The sequence below is a fragment of the Phodopus roborovskii genome, unplaced genomic scaffold (genome assembly GCF_943737965.1).
Source record: "Phodopus roborovskii unplaced genomic scaffold, PHOROB, whole genome shotgun sequence".
NCBI lineage: Eukaryota > Metazoa > Chordata > Mammalia > Rodentia > Cricetidae > Phodopus > Phodopus roborovskii.
The window spans coordinates 6,594,531-6,614,778 of NW_026126625.1; the positions used below are offsets into that span (position 1 = coordinate 6,594,531).

General features: G+C 45.2%; 1 protein-coding gene across 1 annotated transcript; it reads left to right on the forward strand.

Annotated features, from left to right (window-relative positions):
- Positions 1 to 380: 380 nt before the first annotated feature.
- Positions 381 to 19,667, forward strand: Zscan2 (zinc finger and SCAN domain containing 2). The gene is made up of 3 exons (XM_051206572.1): positions 381 to 525; positions 2,012 to 2,521; positions 17,148 to 19,667. The coding sequence occupies exons 2-3, from the start codon at positions 2,116 to 2,118 to the stop codon at positions 18,587 to 18,589; spliced, it is 1,848 nt and encodes a 615-aa protein (XP_051062529.1). The 5' UTR covers positions 381 to 525; positions 2,012 to 2,115; the 3' UTR covers positions 18,590 to 19,667.
- The last annotated feature ends 581 nt before the right edge of the window (positions 19,668 to 20,248 follow it).

The window sequence follows — 20,248 nt, forward strand, 5'->3', positions numbered from 1 at the left end:
AAATCCATCCAGCTTTCTTCCTTCCTTCCTTCCTTCCTTCCTTCCTTCCTTTCTTTCTTTTTTTTTTTTTTTGTTAGTAGACAAATGCACGCAGGTTTTAGAGAATTGAAACTGTCTCAGGTAAAAGCCTTGGGTAGCAATAGAAAGCAGACGCTAGTCCGCGGATTTTCTCTGCCTCTGATCCCGAGGCATTGCCTAGGGCTATCAAAACCTCGGTAAACTCCGGTCCAGTGTTCGGCTTGTAGCTAAATAGACTACATTTCCCACAATACCTCGGGCCGAGCGTCCCTCCTACTGCTCAGCTGGACGATGCATCCACCAGTAGCGGAGCAGAGTTTCCAGGGACTGTTCTGAGCAGCCAATGAGCGCGGTGGTGGGCGGGCCTCTCCCGTCCATTGTTCTTTGTACCCCTTGGGCTTGAGCTGAGGTGAATCCAGAGGGGCCGGGCCGAGCCGAGGGGCGCTTTTGCGCGCAGAGCGACTTGGGGAACCGGATCTGGTCCCTGGAGAGGCGAGCTTAAGGCAGGTCTGGAGCCGCGCGCCCCGCGGGGAACAGCCAGAGAGACCAGCGAATAACGGGCCTGGAGCCAGCTGAGAGCAGTTTGGGGGAGGGGCGTCGGTGTCCGCACCCGGCGGGTCGGGGCCGGCGCTCAGCTCTGCGCCCCGGCTCCTCCGGGCCGCTCTCGCCAGAGCTCCGCGCACACGCAGCCCAGGAGCGCAGCTTTACCCTGGGAAGGGATGCCCAACGACATCCCACCCAGCTCCTCCTTGTCCAGATGGGGAAACTGAGGTTCCGAGGGGGTGTGTCGTCTCCCGGTTTAGCGAATGGGTTGTTTAGGGTCAATGTACCGGTGCTGCCCAGGAAGAATTCCGATGTATTTGTTTTTCACGTAGTCATTTGGACAAATTGACATTTAGGAGCATCAGGTTTTTGTAATTTTATTGCTGTTCTGTTTTTACTTTTGCTAGTTTAATGGGGATGAGAAGGCATGTTATCTAAATCGATGGTGTGATGATTTTTAAAAATAAATATTCATTGCTTTCATAATATTTAAATAGTTTTTAAAAGAGAATTGAGAAATCCTAGGTGATGGGGCATGGTATCTCAGTGCTCAGGAGGCAGAACAGAAAGAACGAGAGTTCAAGGCCACCTGGGCTGCATAGTGAGACCTTGCTTCAGAAACAAAAACACAGAATGTCAGAACTTTTTCTTATTAGTATTCTCAAACAGTACAGTATAAAAACTGTTTACATGGTATTTACACTTAGGTATATGTCGTCTAGAAAGTACTGTCTAAAAAGTTGTACCAAAAGTGCATAAGACACCATTTTATGTAGGGAGCTTGAGCATTCACAGATCCCGGAATGGAATGAGATTCCTGGAACCAGTCGACTGAGAATAACCTACAATGAAATATAGCAGTGATGCCTTCTCCTCATGTGGTGGGGAGGACATTGACATATATGCTCCATTGCTAACCACTACGATGTCCAATATAATAAGGATGAGTGTTAGTATCTGTTTATTAAGTGGTCACCAGGTTGAATGAGTGACCTCTTTGTTGGATCAAGGTCCCTTGCTCCGGAGGAAGTCTGAACTGCTTAGGGTAGGATATGTCAGTTCTGTTTCCCTCACCCCAGAACATTGCTTTTCTACTGCTCATTCTTTGGGCTTCTGAAAAGAACAATGCTGTATTATTATTTGTGGGTATATGTGTATTCGATACTTCTTTTGCCATAGAGTAAGTCAGCAAGCCCCTGTTGATTTTGTTTTGGGTTTGGTTTGGTATTTTTGAGACAGGGTTTCTCTGTGTAGCTCTGGCTGTCCTGGAACTCACTCTGTAGACCAGGCTGGCCTCGAACTCTTCTATGTCCTCCTGCCTCTGCCTCCTGAGTGCCAGGATCAAAGGCATTTGCTATCATGCCCAGCAGCTCTGTTAGTTTTGAATGTAAGGAGCTGGTGTAGAATAGTGTATTTAGTGATTCTGGTTCTCTGTCTTGTTTCTCATCAGGGTTTCTTGTTGAGATTGGAGGAAGGAGTTGCCTTCTCAGACAGAACCTGTCTGGAGACAGGTGTAAGGCTTGAAGCCTGAGTGATCATCCAGGAAGTTGGACAATGGCAGCCGAAGAACCGGCAGTGACCACTCCCCTCAGCCCTTTGGTTCAGGTACCTCAAGAAGAGGAAGATGAACAGGCAGAGGTCACCACTATGATCCTAGAGGATGATTCATGGGTGCAGGAAGCTGTGCTGCAGGAGGATGGCCCTGAGTCTGAGCCCTTTCCCCAGAGTCCTGGAAAGGGCAGCCCCCTGGAGGAGGGTGCAGCCGGGGGACCTCAGGGTGCGCTTGTACGGTTTCGGGAGCTCTGTCGGCGATGGCTGAGGCCAGAGGTACACACTAAGGAGCAGATGCTAACTATGCTGCCAAGGGAAATTCAGGCCTGGTTGCAAGAGCATCGGCCAGAGAGCAGCGAGGAGGCTGTGGCCCTGGTAGAAGACTTGACTCAGACTTTTCGGAACAGCGGTAAGCTGCAGAACCGCATGGGGAGAGGGTGGGAGCCTCTAGAGGGGAAGTATAATGTCCGTGCAGAAGCAAGTGGCCTTCACACACAGTATGTGGCACTCAGCAAGATCTTAGCTCTTAATGCCCTCACTGTGTGAGCGGCTTGGAGGACTGGCTGTTCTTGGAGTTCCATTTACATACTAAACACAGCCTTAACTTGTTTATTTAGGAGGTTGGGAAATTGATTGAGATCATGGGGTAGTCTGGGATAAAGTTCAATTGTAAATAAAATGCCTGCCTAGCATCCACAAAAGGTTATCTGGAAGCTATTTTTGTGCTTGTGACTTAAAAAAAAATTATTTATTATGTACACGTGTTTATGCCTGCACGTATATCTGCATGCCAGAAGAGGGCAGCAGATCTCATTATACATGGTTGTAAGCCACCATGTGGTTGTTGGGACTTGAACTCAGGACTTCTGAAAGAACAGCCAGTGCTCTTAACCTCTGAGCCATCTCCAGACCCTGTGCTTGTGATTTTCAATTTCCCTTGTTATAGAGAGAAAGTGGTGGGCTTGTTTGTTTGCTTGTTTGAGATAGGGTCTTATTATATAGCCCTGACTGGCCTGAACTCATTGAGATGACCAGGCTGGCTTCGCACTCACAGAAATATACCTGCCTCTGCCTCAAGAATAAGCTATCCTTCCCCTAAGAAACAGAAAATTTCATTGGTTTGCAGGTATAAGCATACAAATGACCTCTGTAACCCACCCCTTGGTCCTTTCAGTTGGTTGTAATCATTCAGATAGTTCCAGCAATTAGAAAAAAGAAAATGCAGTTGTTGTTTTTTTTTTCAAAGTGGTCATTGGATGAAAACTGTCTGGCCTTTCTATTGTATGAAGTTATCTTAGACCCTTAAAAGAGTGATTATTGGCAAAGCATGGAGGAGCACACCTGTTATCCTAGTACTCAGAATTGAGGCAGGAGGATTGCAAGCTAGGTTTCTGCATACAGAATAGATCACATCTGGAGAAAGAAAGAAAAAAAAAAAAGTAATTCCAGACAAGCTCTTTACAATGTTACTATATTTGTCTGCTTTGTTAGTAGTAAGTTCTGGATCCTTTGTCTGTTTAACTGTTCTGTTTGCATTTGGCCCTGTGCAGTTAACTGTGCTCCTTTGGTTACCAAGTATCTACTGCATTTCTAACTTTCCCCTAGGATCATTTCAGGACCCAATGCATGGGCTGCTTTGTGCTTATGAAGTAGCACAAGAATTTGGAAAGTCTAGAAAGGGGTGTGGAGAGGACAGGCCAGATCACAGAAGGGTGCATAGAAGACGCGGACCATACATAGGAGGTTGCAGAATGGAGAATTCGGAAAGTCACAGGGTGAGAAGGAAGCTGTGACAGCTCAGAGAGCTGCATTCAGCCAAGACTCTGAAGTGGGAGAGCTGAGGAAGTAGGTGAGGCAGCCTTGCTGATTGGAGTGGAAATTGTGTTTTCAGGAAGTCGTGGGAGTCTTAGGGGAAGGGAAGATGGAGTTTTGAATTAAACATCATTGGCCTGGTTCTTGAACCAGGATTTGTGGGGCATGAGAGGAAGCTGAGTTTGGCAACAGGGTGTAGGTTTGATTAGACTGGGGAGAGGCTAGAGGTTGGCAAGCACCCAGAAAGCAGACTGGTCATGAGATGTTCAGGAGGAGGTGGAGGAATCAGGACGTGGAGACTATGGGATGTGTGGTGATGGGAGTCAGGAGGTAGAGGGACCACAGTGACTGAGAACAAGATTGGACAAGACGTATGAGAAAGAAGTAGTGGTATGAGCCAGACGTTGGTGGGGTACGCCTTTAGTCCCAGCGCTCGGGAGGCAGAGGGAGGCTGATCTCTGTGAGTTTGAGATCAGCCTGGTCTACAAGAGCTAGTTCCAGGACAGCCTCCAAAGCCACAGAGAAACCCTGTCTAGAAAGAAGTAATAATATAGTAACGTTTTTGGAGTTCTTTCTTCAGGCCTATAGTCTGTTTAGCCTGTTTAGCATCTCATGACAAAACTTGTGTAAATAGCCACCACCATCATCAGAGGATTAGGATTACCCACTTTAAGGTCATGCAGCTGATATGAGGCAAAACCAAGACCCATGTTCTTAATCATTCCGTCACATGAATGGTCCTGAGAGTTTCTAGTGAGGCATTTGAAGGAGATTCCCAACAGGACTGAGGCAGTGACTCAGTGCCATCCAGGCTAGTGGACTTAGACTTGGAAGGGAAAGGATGAGGGCGGCAGCGGCCAAGGACTGAGATATGGATAAGTCTGTCTTCAAAAAGGCCCTGACTTTGAGGATTGACTGTGACTTGGCCCCACAGTGAGCACCTTGCATGGTCTTGTGAGGTGAGTGGGATTGTCACCTGACAGGAGGCTTAACAAGGTCATACCACTGTCAGTTGGTAGAGCCAGGATTCAAACTCTGGTCTGTTTGCTTCTGCATAAGTTTCACAGATTCTAAGTTTTATTTGAATCAAAGTGTTTTAATTTCTTTGGCTTTGACAAATAACTTCTTAGGAGCGTGCTTGAGAGGAAGCCTACAATCTGGATCATGCCAGACAAGTACTATATCACTGAGCTACACATACAGCTCCATAATTTTATCTGATTAATTAATCTTTCAAACAGGATTCCATGTATTCCAAGCTGATCTAAAGTTTGTATGTACTTGAGGATGACCTTGAACTTATTTTTTTTTTTACTCATTTATTTTTATGTGCATGAGTGTTTTGCTTGCATGCATATCTGTGCTCCATGTGTGTGCCTGGTGCCCTCAGAGGTCAGAAGAGGACATCAGATCTCCTAGAACTGGATTTACAAGACTGTTCTGAGCTGACAAAGGGATGCTGGGAGTCGAACCCTGATCCTCTGAAAGAGCAGCCGGTGCTCCTAGCTGCTGAGCCATTTCCAGCCCCACCTTGAACTTTTGATCCTCCCACTTCCACTTGATGGATTGTAGATGTATGTTGCCATTTCTAGTTTGTGTGGTGCTGGAGAATCAAACCCAGGGTTTCCTGCCTCTTTGGCAAAGCATTCTACCAACTGAGCTACACATGTATGTGTGTGTGTGTGTATATATATACACATATATAATTTATTTTTATTTCATTTGCATTGGTATTTCTCGTGTGTGTGTGTGTGTGTGTGTGTGTGTGTGTGTGTGTGTGTGTCAGAGTGTCACATCTTGGAGTTACAGACAATTGAGAGCTGCAGTGTGGGTGCTGGGAATTGAACCCAGATCCTCAGGAAGAATAGCCAGTGCTCTCAACTCCTGAGCCATCTCTCCAGCCCCACCGAGCTATATCTTTAGTCTGTGTTTTTTGAGACAAGGCCTCACAGTGTAGCCTAGCTTGGCCTCAGTCTCATGAATTCTGGGATTACAGGACATGCTACCATATTCAGTTTAATTTTATTATTTGTACAAGGAGAAAGAAATAAAAGAAAGTCTCTCAGCCCATTTTAGACTTCACTTGCTTTCTGATGGCTGTGGCAAGTTTATAATGAACTTCAGGATTTCCAAGATACCACAGAAGTTTGGGTTGAGGAGAGGTCTATTTGGGTATAATTTACTTGGGGAAGTCACAGATATGCCATTTCTAGCCTTTAACTGAGATGATTGGAGCACTCACCATCAGCTTTGTGGTGGCTTACATTTTTCACTGGTCATCTAAGATGGGGGATTCTCCCCAGAGGAACCAGGTTGTCACCTCTGACTTCTGCCTTTGAGATTATCTCTGTTCGGTGGGTTGGTGGTAGCCTGCTCCTTTGTTCCCAGCAGAGGCGGGCAGAGAAGCCCTGTCTTGGGATGATCTCTGTTGGTCTTCATTTGATAACATCTTGTGTCCCTCTTCCTCATACATCATTGCTCACAGGAATCTCTACACTTTCCTTGATTCCTTCTCAAACATTTACTCTACCTGACACCAGCCAGCCTTGGTTCTGTTTGTTATGATCAAGGTCTTAGGGTGTGTTTACCCAGGAATGGGCATTTCAATGCCTGGTTAGTCATTGTTTAATATTTGACTAAAAGGCCTCTCTGGGTGTTCATGGTTAAAATGTTCTGTAATTCCAATTAAAACCATACCTCTAGTAATAGTTTACATGTAAAGCTCAAGTCTATTTGTTCATATTTCCCATGGCTGTTTTAATCCTGTTCCAAGTTCTAAATCAGACTGTGTTATTTCTTGACTGAATTTTTGCAGTCACTTCTACTAAACCTACATCTGGCCTCTTCCCCCTCATCTGAGCTTCTTCACACCTCCCAGAGCAGTGGCTTGAAACTCTATAGGCTTTCCCACTTGTCTGCCAAACCAAGTGACCTCCTTCCTCTCCCTCAGGGTGTTTGCCATCTCTTTCTCTTTGCATTTTTGTTATTTACTGGCTTTTTGTTTTAAGATTGTGTCTAGCCCAGGCTGACCTTGAACTCAACATCCTCCTGCCTCAGTCTTGACTTTTTATCAGTCTTGCTTTTTTTGTTATTGTTGTCATTTATATAAATACTCTTCTTATTTCTTTTAGGAACTTTAAAAAAAAAAAATCCCCAAAGGCCACAGACCTTGTTCTCTTTTCTTCTTCCTCTTTCTGGGTTCTTTCTCACAACGAGAACTCAATGGGTATTGCTGGGATGAATAAAGGAAACTCTTTTTTTGTTTGTTTGCTTGCTTGTTTTTTGTTTTTTCAAGACAGGGTTTCTCAATGTAACAGCCCTCACTGTCCTGGAACTAATTCTATAGTCCAGGCTGTCCTCGAACTCACAAAGATCTGCCTGCCTGTGCCTCCCAAGTACTGGAATTAAAGATGTGAGCCATCATGCCTGCCCATGAATAAAGGAAACTTTTGCCCTTGAAGCTTGAGAGACGTTTGCTTAGTCCATCAAGGAGATGGCTAGCTCTTTCCAGACCCTTATAGTCCAGAAACAAGGAACTTAACATTTACACCTCCTGCTTCCCACCACCAGACAGGGTCTCTCATAGCCCAAGATAGTCTCATACTCTGTGTTGATGAGGATGACCTTGAACTTATGATCTTGCTGCCTTTACCTCCCTAGAGCTGAGATCACAGGTATGTGCTACCATGCCCAGTTTATACAATATTGAGAATCAAACACTGGACTTGGGCCCATTCTACGCAAGTACTCCATGCTGTATCTTTAGCCTCAACATTTGCCTTCAAAAAAAAATTTGTAGATTTACCTTTTGTTCTGTTACTTGTTTTTCGAGGCAAGGTATCTCTGTGCATCTCTGACTGTCCTGGAACTCACTTTGTAGACCAGGCTGGACTGGAATTCACAGAGATCTGCCTGCCTCTACCGAGTGCTAGGATTAAAGGTGTGTACCACCACCACCACTGACTGGCTTTGATTTTAAAAGATGTGTTTTTTTTTTTTTTCAGGTATATATATGCAGTGTGTTTGTGCAGAGATATGTATATATGAGTGTAGATGCCCATGGAGGCCAGCTATCCTAGAAGAGTTATATGTAGTTATGAGTCTACTGATATGGGTGCTGGGAACTCAGCTCAGGTCTACTGCAAAAACAGTATGAACTCTTAACCACTAAGCTACCTTTCGAACCCCTAAGCTTTGATTTTGTAAAACAAAATGGGGTCAAGTTCAAACCTGGCAAAGCACAGACAGTAGGGATACTTCTGAATCTTTGAGGGAGGATTGGCAGGACATCATTTAGACCTAGGGAAATACTCAGGCCAATGGGCAAGGCAGGCAGCTTAGCTTCATGAGAGAACTCTCTTAGCCTGCAGTGTTTTCATTCTCAGAAGCTCCCTCATTCATAGCAAACCCCGTTATTATGTAACTAGTATCAATAAAGATATTTTAAAGCAGGATCTGTATGGGTTTGGAAGTGTTTTTCCCACTTCTTAAATTAAATGTCCTCAAGGAGTTGGTCCCCATGTGGCCTAAGAATAACTGTTGGTAGCCCTTTCAGCTGGTGTGATCTAGTTGGAAATCTGAGTTATAAAGGATTCGCTTTGCTTGGGGAGGACAGTGCAAACCTCTCAAGCTGAAGAGCTGGCTCTGTTGTGGGCCACAATGTCTGTGCCTTGATGGGAACTGAGATCGGGAGGCTGAATGATCAAATCTCAGAATGAAAGACTGTGGAGAGGCCCAGCAGTTAAGAGCACTTACTGCCCTTGCAGAGGACCCAAGTTTGGTTACCAACACCCAGATGACAATCATTCATAACTCAGTCCCAGGGGACCTGGGAAACAGGTATGCACATGGTGCACATACACACGTGCAGGCAAGTGATCATAAAATAAAATCACAGGATGAACCACTGCTCCTGGGGATCTCAAGTGACTTGAGGCTTGCATGAGCAAACATTATTCTTGTTTGGCTGTGTTTTCAGTCTATTACAGACCTATCAAAAGGCCACTTATACAAAGCAGAAGTTAAACTTCTGGAACTGGTTATAGGTTATTGATGAAAAAAAAAAAAAGAATGCTTTTGTGAGTATGGGTTTCTTTTTTGGGGGTGTGGAACACTTTTTGAGATGGTTTCTCTGTGTAGTCCTGGAAAGAAAAGGAAAAGAAAAAAAAAAAAAAAAAAAAAAAAAAACCCTGTTAGAATTTGTGAGTTCTAGAATTTCTTTCCTTTTTGGGGGGGAGGGGCAGGATTCAAGACAGGGTTTCTCTGTTTAACAGTCCTGGCTGTCCTGGAACTCTGTAGACCAGGCTGGTCTCAAACTCACAGATATCCACCTGCCTCTGCCTCCCGAGGGCTGGGATTAAGGGCATGAGCCACCACTACCTGGCTGAGTTTTGGAATTTTCACTTACTGTTTTTGAACTTTAGTTGATTCAAGGTAACTAGAACCTTGGAAACTGAAACAGGAAATAAGGGGGAACTATTCCAAAGCAAAGTGAAGTTTATCACCAACTCAATATCAGTTTTCTTCACTCATCCTGAGATGCTTTTTATTATAGTAGAGACCCACAGCTGGGCAGGAAATGTGTAGGTCCTGTAGACAGCCATAGGACCCTGCTGCGCCCATCTAAAGAATGTCTGGGGTGGGAAAAGACAAGAACCTTGGCTTAGGCCAACCTGTGATTGCAACTTTGTTAAGAGTTCACTGTTAATTCTTAAGAGTGACAGTTCAACTGCTGAGTGGACTGCTTTTAGACAGCTGTCTAATAGTTTGGGGGGGGGACCAAACTAAAATTGAGGTCAGGTACATGGCTTTAAATCCCAGCACTCAGGAGTCAAGCAGGCAGATCTCTGAGTTCCAGGCCAACCTGGTGAGTTTTAGGACAGTCAGGAAAGTCAGGACAGGAAAACCCTGTCTCAAAAAAAAAAAAAAAAAAAAAAAAACAAACAAACAAACAAACAAAAAACAAGTAGAAAGCCCTAAAATTGAAACTCTACTTTTCAGCTTAAATAAAAATAGGTCTCTACTTCCCTAGTCACACAAAAATGAATTCTACATGGCTTGTAGACTATGTGAAGTGATGTTGGGAGAATATTTTTCACATATTCTCCATCTCTGTCACTGTATGCGTGTACGTGCATGTATGTGTATGTGTGCAGGACATACTGTGGAGCACATGTGGAAAGCTTTCAGGAGCTGATTCCATAGTGAGTCCCAGGACAGCAAAGGCTACACAGAGAAACCTTGTCTTGATCCCCCACCGCAAAATCATGAGTTCAAATGTTTTTAAATGGAATCTTATTGACAGAAACAGTATTTGCTACTCCAAGATGCTAAAATAAGAATGTTGTGTGGATGTGACTAGACAAAGACAAAGGGACCCTGGCTTCTGAAGATGCAAGCTTGTGAGTGTTAGGAAGACCCTGGTCCCTAGTAAAAGGAACCCAAAAGAGTGAGGCCATGGAGAAGTACAGAAAGTTTAATAAGTGTTACTTCTCTCTCCCTATAACCTTCCTTATTCAAAAATTTCAAACAAAGGCTTTGAACTATCCCTTGCATTTATTTTCCAGTTTGAACTCACAAGTGTTACAGATGAAGAGACCAATGTACCCACCATCCCACCTTGGCCCAACCTCAGTTTTAGGTATTTTCCTCCTCGTTCTCTCCCCTCCTCTTGTGACTCTGCCCTTCTTTTCATTCTCTTAGAGGCTGTTGTAGTGAGAGATCCACCCAGCCGCACCTGTGGCACTGACCACACCCACAGGTGCGTATGTGAGTGTGGGGTCTGGGACAGGTTTGCTCTCTTGCTCCCTATCCGGTCACAGAGGGCAACTGGTATGGATCCATAGAGAGGCACTTGTGGTCATCGGCATCACGTGTGATTTCTTCCTGAATAAAATTATATTAATCTATATTTGAGCCAGTCCTGTGAATCTTGTGTGATGCACCAGGACTCAGCATGGGGGCTTGAACCCACGAGCCTGAGATTAAGAGTCTCATGCTCTACCCACTGAGCTAGCCGGGCCTGTGTGTACAAGTGATGGAGTGATTTCAGACTAGCTGGGCAAGTTGGGAGAGAAATGGGGTGATGTGACCACCACAAGTCCCTGCTCTGAGGATCCACACTGGCTGCCCTCCGTGACAGATCCGGAGCAAGAGAACAAACCAGTCCTGGATCCCAGACCAAATACCACATGCTCATGTGTGCATCTATGACCACGCATGGTCAGTGCCACAGGTGCGACTGGGTGGATCTCTCACTTCAGGCTGATGCTGGAGATTGAGTCCAAGGCCTCAGAGTGCTAATCTCTCATTCTCCCACAGATCTACTTAGCCACCCGTTATAGATGATGTTTCAGAATTTGTTCCAGGGGTGGGGGCTGTAGTGCAATGTAAAGAACTCGCCTAGGATGTTCAGGGTCCTAAATGCCATCTCCAGGAACCTGAGAGCTGGTTATGTTCCTTTGTTCTAGCTTTCCTCTTTGAGAACTCAAAGAACATGTTTTCTTCTAGTGGTCTGGAAGTCCAGCTCCCTGACCACTACCCAGGCTAACTCAGGGTATGCTTCTCAGGAACGGGATTGAAAGATTTTTATAACTTTACACACAATCTGAGGGTCATTTTCTTTTATTCTTTTTTAATTCTAACTCTCTTGTCCAAGCTGTCTATAATTTCTTAGCTCTAATTTTCTACCCTAATGTAATTTATTCTTCTACATTTGCAGTCTTATTCCTCTACATTCTTTACTCTTCTGCTCTTACAAATTCCCAAGCATGCATGCATATGTGTGTGTGTGTGTGTGTGTGTGTCCACTCATTAACAACTTGTTAGTAATAAAAATCTACAAGGCAAATTCTCAGGGACACAGGCATTCTTTGAAGATAGGTAGCAAACTTATCAGCTAGTTTGTAGCCAACTGCAGCTGTGAGGAGGTTGCAGACATCTCTTAAAGGTTACAAAGGGAGAAAACTAAACCGCTGAGAGATCTAAGGAAAAGGCAGAGAATACATGCATTATTTAATTTCTGAAGTGTGATTAACATATCTGTACATGGTTAGTCAGTAAACAGCCTTTTCTTATCACCTGAAGCTCAGGACTGAAACAGAAACAGTCTACTGAATCTAAAACCCTGCATCAAAAACTGGTACAGAGTGTTAATTGTTATTCTGAGTCAGAGCAGGGAGGCACTGGTGAAGGAACCTAGGTGTTATTGATCTCTTGAAGGACAATGATAAAACAGGGACTGGCACCTGCACTAATGCCCTAATTTGTCAAATCTTTGAAGGACTTATATTTAACAGGCCAGACACCTGCAGTTCCAATTTGTGGAAGTTCCTCCTGTGATCTCTTCATCTGGCCAATTTGCCCTGTCAGTCAGGCTATTGATAGAGAACAGGCTTCAAAATTTGTCACTGTAAAATGAGAGCTTGTTTTATATAGTGTAGAGATAAGCCATCTTCCTGACCACCCACAAGTATATGTGCCCATAATATTGCATGTATACATTACGTGAAAATGCTTGGTAATGGGGAGATGTTGTAGCTGTTATTGCACAAGTGAAATTACAGATGAAAGCAACCATTTTCAGAGTCAGTGGCCCAGCAGGCCTTGCCTGGCAGGGTTCCTCCAACAGAGAACCATTTGTCTGGTGGGTTGACATCTGAATTATCAATTGCTTAGCCTGTTCTTGGCCTGTTCTTGGCCAACCTGGATTGTGTCAGGTTATCTCAAATGAGCAATAAGAACAACAAAATTAGATCTTTGCTCTTTCTTCCAGCTTTCTTTAAAAGTAAAATAAAAGCATGATTATTATAGAAGCTATCTACAGGAGGTATGCCTGAATGAGGGAATTTGCACATATAGGCTATCAGTCACTGAATTGATTGCCTCACCTTGAATAAGCCATTTATTATTCTGAATAATAGAAATGTAACTAGGACCTTACATAGCCATTTTAGTAATTGTCTTCCTTGCTTTCTTAAGTGGTCTAAAAGTTGGGTCTTAGAAATGATTAAGATATCCTCTTTATCAATAAAATGGATCAAAAAGAAATTACAATTAAAAGAAACAATCGTGTTGGGGACCATCACCATTCTCACAACCTCAGGTCTCTGAGATAGAAAATACTGCCTCTTAAGAAATAAGCAGAATGTTCAGCAGAGCATTCCAAGTTACAGGCTTGTGGTTTTACAGCCAGTTAAAGAATAGCTCAGGATGTTCCTCCTGTTGCATTTTAACAGCCAGCTAAAGAATAGCTAACCAACTCAGGGCTATCTCTCCTGTTGCAATTTACAGCCAATTATAGATTAGCTAAACAATTTAGGGTATTCCTTCTACTGACCTTCTCACCCTGCCTATGTGCCAGTGCCCATGCCCTGGCTTTGTGCAAACCCTGCTCACATCCTGCCCACAGACCTATAAGCCTCCCCTGAGAAAATAAAATTTGTCAGCTTGATCAGAATACTGTCTTTCTGTCCTTCTTTGTATCCTCTGTCCCCCATTCCCTTCTAGGTGTCCCCAGTTCCTCATTGATTGCCCTGCGGGTCGGGGCACAATGGGAAGAGAAACTTGAGAGAATACAAAATGGATGCCTATCAAAACACCTAGGGGCCAGAGAGGTATATCAGTCAGTAAAGTGGTTGCTGCACAAGCACGAGGACTCTAGTTTGATCCCAGAACCCAATTTAAAAGGCATGCATGAAGCCAGTATGTTAACACATACCTTTATTCCCAGCGCTTGGGAGGGAGTAAGAGGCAGGCAGATCTGTGTGTTTGAGGCCATTCTGGTCTACATGGGGAGTTCCAGGACAGCCAGGACTACATAGTGAGACTTTTGTAAGATGGCTCATCAGATTAAAAGCAAGCTTGATGACTTGCATTTGATCCTGGAACCCTTGTGAAAAAACCAAATGCAGTGGCCATGCATGTCATCCTAGCACTCTTATGGGGAGCAAAGACAGGAAAATAACCCAGAGGTTCACAGGCCAGTTAGCCTAGAGTATTCAGGGCAGCAGATGTGAGAGGCCATGCCTCACCAAGGTGGAAGGTAAGAACTGAACCCTGAAAGTTGTCTTCTGACCTTTATACATGGGCAGTGTTGGTTCAGGCCTACACACACACACACACACACACACACACACACACACAATAAAGGTTTTTTTAAAGGCCAAGCATGGTGGTGCATAGTTATGATGCCAGCACTGAGGAGGGTGGAGACAGACGTCCCTGGGACTTGCTGGCCAGCCAGCCTAATTGGAAAAGCTCCAGGCCATTAAGAAATTGAGTTTCACAGGGTGCCTAAGGAAGACCTGCACCAGATTCACCCTCTTGATTCCACATGCATACACTAGTCTTGTGCTGAACCTTCTGTTCTGTGCTTCTAATCAGGCAATGAAGAAAGGGCTCCATTCCCAGCACCCACGTTTGGTAGTTCACAACCACCTGTAAACTCAACTCCAGGGGATCTGATGCCACTGGCCACTGAAGGCATTTGCACATACAGACACATAAATAAAAACAATTTTAGGGAGGTTACAGCCATGGGTATTAGTGAACAAAAACTGGGGACTCAGAAGGATGGGTTTTGTTTTGTTTCCATGTGTTCTTTGTTTTTGTCCAAGACAGGGTTTCTCTGTGTAGCCCTGGCTGTCCTGGAACTCACCCTGTAGACCAGGCTAGCCTCTGGCACCTGCCTCTGCCTCTCCAGTGCTGGGACTAACGGTGTGTGCCACCACCCTGCAGGTTTTGTTTGGTATTGAAGTCAGGAAGAAAACTTCATTAGGCTCATAAGGGTAAACCATGCTGTTGACAACTTCCTGGCAACATTAAAGCTCCCAGTAGTCATTGGTTTCTAATGGTATGCAGACATGTATATAATGTCTGTAGGGCCATTAAAGCAACACACAGCATAGTGTGGTCCAGGTTTGTAGATGTTCCAAGTCAACCTTTGTCCTATGATAGATTTTAGTATCTTTTTCTGATGACTTCTTTCATTAAAATGTTTGCCAAGTATTGGATAGTAGAGGGTTTGAGTTTTTTTTAAGGTTTTCTTTTATGTGTATGGTTGTTTTGTCTGTGTGCATATCTGTACCAAGTGCATGCCTAGTACCCACAGAGGCCAGAGGGAGGCCTCCAATCCCCTGGAACTGAATTACAGCCACTGTGTGGGTGCTAGAAATTGAACCCTGGTCTTTTAGAAGAGAAGCCAGTGCTCTTAATCACTGAGCCATCTCTCTAGCTCCAGGTTTGACATTTTCAAGGAGAATAAAAACTTTATACCACCAACCACCAACCCAAAGCCTCTAGACTCCCACTACAGACAGATTTAAGAGCTCCTTTAACTGTTTACTGACTTGTTACAGTCACTTATAGACACCCAGAGTCCTCATTGCAAGGGCTGTTTCAACTTGTTTTCTGTAATTGTCGAGTATAAACACCAAATGGATTTTAATGAAAGAGATATTATAGCCTCACCTTTTTTTTTTTTTTTTTCCTTCTTTCTTTGGTTTGGTTTGGTTTGGTTTTTTGAGACAGGGTTTCTCTGTATAACAGCCCTGGCTGTTCTGGAACTCATTTTGTATACCAGGCTAGCTTCAAACTTACAGATATCTTCCAAGTGCTGCCATTAAAGATTTGTGCCACCACCACCACCAGGCAGCCTTACCTTTTGAGTAAGATTGAGCTATAGAGGTATTCCTGTGATATAAAAAAAATAAATAAATAAAAATCCCTCCATATTAGATTTAATTGCCTACTGAGCCCCAGGCCCCAAGGTTACCATTAGAGTCATTGTGTACCTTGTCACTGTCCATAATTGTGTCTTTCAAATCCCTACCTAAACTTATTTGCTCACGAAGGAATACATAGAGATATGGAACTCAAATCTTTGAGACTTGATGATTGCCCCCAAAGATATGAGTCCTGGCAACTAAATAGCCAGTCAGGAGGAAAAGAACTTGGTCCTTCTAGGGTTTTATTGTTTGTTAGAAATCAAGCCCAACCGGGCTGGAGAGATGGCTCAGTGGTTGAGAGCACTGGCTGCTCTGCCAGAGGACCTGGGTTCAATTCCCAGCACCCATGTGGCAGTTCCCCAGTCAAGGGATCTGACATCCTCACACAGACACACATGCAGGCAAAACATCAGTACACATAAAATAAAAATAAAACAAAAATTACTAAAAATAAAAAAATTGAACCCAAAGCCTCTCACATACCTAGCACATGTTCTGCTGTTGGATATTACTCCTAGGACCAAACCTGCTTTTATAAGTTGAGCATTTTGTAGTGTGTGTGTGTGTATGTGTGTGTTTACAAGTGCACAAGTATACATGTGGAAGACAGAGGACAATTTCAAGGGGTGGTCCTTAGACATTGCCATGTTTTAAAATTATTTTTATTTTATGTGTATGGATATTTTGTCTGTATGTCTATCTGTGCACCACACACTTGCAGCATACACAGGCGCTTAAGAGTGTGTCAGATTTCCTGGAACTGGAGATACAGTTGTGAGCACCATGAGTGCTGGGAATTGAACCTGGTCCTTGGGAAGAGCAGTCATTGCTCTTAACCACTGAGCCATCTCTCCAGCCTCATGTCCAGCCATCTGGACGTCCATCCACTGAGACAGTATCTCAGCCGGGCGTTGGTGGCGCATGCCTTTAGTCCCAGCACTTGGGAGGCCGAGGCAGGTGGATCTCTGTGAGTTTAAGACCAGCCTGGTCTACAAGAGCTAGTTCCAGGACAACCTCCAAAGCCACAGAAAAACCCTGTCTCGAAAGACCAGAGAGAGAGAGAAAATCTCACTGGCTTAGAACTTGCCACGTAGGCTAGGCTGGCCAGTAGAAGGGATCTGCCTGTCTCTGCTTCTTCAGCATGAAAATTACAAGCACACACCACCAAGTTATGTTTTATATGGGCTCTGGGAGTCAAGGTCAGAACCTCATGCTTGCCAAACAAGCATGTTACCTACTAAGCCATTTCCCAGTCCTCTATTTTCACTTAAAAATTGTGTTTGGCGCTGGCGCGTGTACTTGTGTGTCAGCATATATGTGGAGGGCCAAGAACAACTTGCTGGCATTGGGTTCCAGGGATCAAACTCAGGTCATCGGACTTGGCAGTAAGCACTGTTGAACCACTCTGCTGCCCCTCGCCCCTTTAGCGTTCTGTTTTGGTTTCTTTTTCTCATCATAATGGGTAATTGACTGGGCATTGTATGTTCTTTATTTCAGATTTTGAGATACAGAGTGAGAATGGAGAGAACTCAAATCAAGACATGTTTGAGGGTGTGGAATCCCATGACATGTTCTTGAAAGTACCCGGAGGGGACGGTGGTCAGCAGTCTGATGGGGAGAGTGATTTTGAGAGAGACTATGGCTCTGGGGGCGCCCAGGGAAATGCCCCAGGTGAGGACCACAGGGACATGCCATCCGAAGGCAGGGAAATTGGCCGGCTGATAGGCCTTCAGGGCACTTACCTGGGTGAGAAGCCTTATGAATGTCCCCAGTGTGGGAAAACTTTTAGCCGGAAATCCCACCTCATCACACATGAACGGACCCACACAGGAGAGAAATCCTACAAATGTGATGAGTGCGGGAAGAGCTTTAGTGACGGTTCAAACTTTAGTAGACATCAAACGACCCACACCGGGGAAAAACCTTACAAATGTAGGGACTGCGGCAAGAGCTTTAGCCGGAGCGCAAACCTCATCACCCACCAGAGGATCCACACGGGTGAGAAGCCTTTCCAGTGTGCTGAGTGTGGCAAGAGCTTCAGCAGGAGCCCCAACCTCATCGCGCATCAGCGCACGCACACAGGTGAAAAGCCCTACTCGTGCCCGGAGTGTGGGAAGAGCTTTGGCAACCGGTCCAGCCTTAATACCCACCAGGGGATCCACACTGGAGAAAAGCCCTATGCGTGCAAGGAATGTGGTGAAAGCTTCAGCTACAACTCCAACCTGATCAGACACCAGAGAATCCACACAGGAGAGAAACCATACAAATGTACCGACTGCGGACAAAAGTTCAGCCAGAGCTCAGCGCTCATTACCCACCGGAGGACACACACGGGAGAGAAACCATATCAGTGCAGCGAGTGCGGCAAAAGCTTCAGCCGCAGCTCCAACCTGGCCACACACCGGCGAACCCACATGGTGGAGAAGCCCTACAAGTGCGGGGTGTGTGGGAAGAGCTTCAGCCAGAGCTCCAGCCTGATCGCGCACCAGGGCGTGCACACGGGCGAGAAGCCCTACGAGTGCCTGACGTGCGGAGAGAGCTTCAGCTGGAGCTCCAACCTCATCAAGCACCAGAGGATTCACACCGGCGAGAAGCCCTACAAATGCGGCGACTGCGGGAAGTGCTTCAGCCAGCGCTCGCAGCTGGTGGTGCACCAACGGACTCACACCGGCGAGAAGCCCTACAAGTGCCTCATGTGTGGCAAGCGCTTCAGCCGGGGCTCCATTTTAGTGATGCACCAGAGAGCACACCTGGGAGATAAGCCTTATAGGTGTCCCGAGTGCGGCAAAGGCTTCAGCTGGAATTCGGTTCTCATTATACACCAGCGAATTCACACAGGAGAGAAGCCCTACAAATGTCCCGACTGCGGCAAAGGCTTCAGCAACAGCTCCAACTTCATTACACACCAGAGGACTCACCTCAAAGAGAAACTTTACTGAAGTGCAGGAAAGTGAAGGGAGATGCGGAGCTGACTCTGAAGGGAGAATTCCCACAGTGCCCCCAGTGTTATTCCTTAAAAAGAGCCATTTTTTTTTTCCCCTAAACATCTTTGGGAATTCTTGCCAGAACCATACGTCTGTCCTCATTTCTAGCACTTTGTTATCTCGTTTGAGCCCTGTGCAGTTCCAGAATGGAGTGTAGGAGTGAAAATTTGGAAGTTGGGTCTTCTCTGTTATGTTTTGTGATTTGATTGGCACCCCCTCTTTGCATTCCTCTGTGCTTCTGTTCCCTTGAGATGGGGAGATATTTCTCCACATGGGATGACAGACAGTCTGCAGCCTAGGCTAAGCACTCCAGGAAATACTGGACACTAATCGTGTGCTTCTGATTGTTTTGCTAGCTGTTCATCTTGTACCGTTTAGGTGCCTTTGCTGTAAGCTGCTAGCATTCCAGGCTCTCCTCCCTGGGTCAGGTTCCACTCACACTGGCCTTTGTGTCAGGTCAGGATGATGGGTCTTCAATTCTGAATCATCTCTATGAAGGCAAAGCCCTTTCCTAGTTTCAGAAAGTGCCCAGAACACAGTTTGGGAGAGTATGGCCTGGAACTGATGTCCCAGGGTCTCTTCCATTGGTGAGAGAGACAGTGACTGCAAGAACGGTATCAACTTAGATTTATGTACCTGCTTTTGTGTTTGCATACAGTCCTATATTAAGTTGGCTGTGTGGGGAGCTTGACACCTGACCTCCAGCTGTCTGATAGGTGAAACAGTTCTGTGTGCTGCGTGCCATGTAAGCATTTCTGAATCACTCTGTGTACTTGCTTGCTCCTGTCTATATTTTACACACACACACACACACACACACACACACACACACACACACACACACAGTGTTTGGAGACAGGGTCCCATATAGCTCAGGCTGCCCTTGAACTTCTGATTCTCCTGCTGCCACTTCCTGAGTGTTGGGATTACCAGTGTGTGCTACCATGCTCAGTTTATTCAGTGTTGGGGATTGAATTCAAAGCTTCATGTATGCTAGGCTATTACACTACTGAGTTACACTCTCAGCCCCTTACCTTTCATTTTATTTGTGTGTGTGATGTGTGTAGGTATTTGTGGAGACCAATGGCTAACCACCAGTGATATTCCTAAGGCACTGCCCACCTTATTCTTTTTGTTTTTTGAGACAGAGTCTCTCACTGGACTTTGGGACCCTGCTCCTGGCTGGACAGCTCTAGGAACTGCCTCCCAGTGCTAGGGTTACAAGCATGTGCACCACACATGGCTTTCAGCATGGGTGCTGAGGCTGAGCTGAGGTCCTCAAGCTTTCACAACATGTAAAAACTTTACCAGCTGAGCAGTCTCTCCAGCAGCATACTTTTGGCTTATATGTGGATCTAGGATACTGCCCTGCAGGCTTTGTATACCGAGGACATTCTTTTTAAGGAACTGTCAATTTTGAGAGTATCAAAAATCTCCTGGTGGGGATGACAAGATGGCTCCGAGGTTAAGAGCACTTGCTGCTCTTCCAGAGGACCCTGGTTGAATTCCAGCACCTATGTGGCGGCTCACAACCATGTGAAACTCTTGTCCTGGGGGATCTGATATCATCTTCTGATATCCATGGGCCCTATATATACATGGTGCATATACATA

What these genes read in the sequence shown, in the direction of transcription:
- Zscan2 (XM_051206572.1), top strand. Translation starts at nt 2,116, where the DNA reads ATGGCAGCCGAAGAACCGGCAGTGACCACTCCCCTCAGCCCTTTGGTT. An exon ending in TCAGACTTTTCGGAACAGCG is followed by an intron (nt 2,522 to 17,147) that starts GTAAGCTGCAGA and finishes TCTTTATTTCAG; the next exon opens with ATTTTGAGATACAGAGTGAG.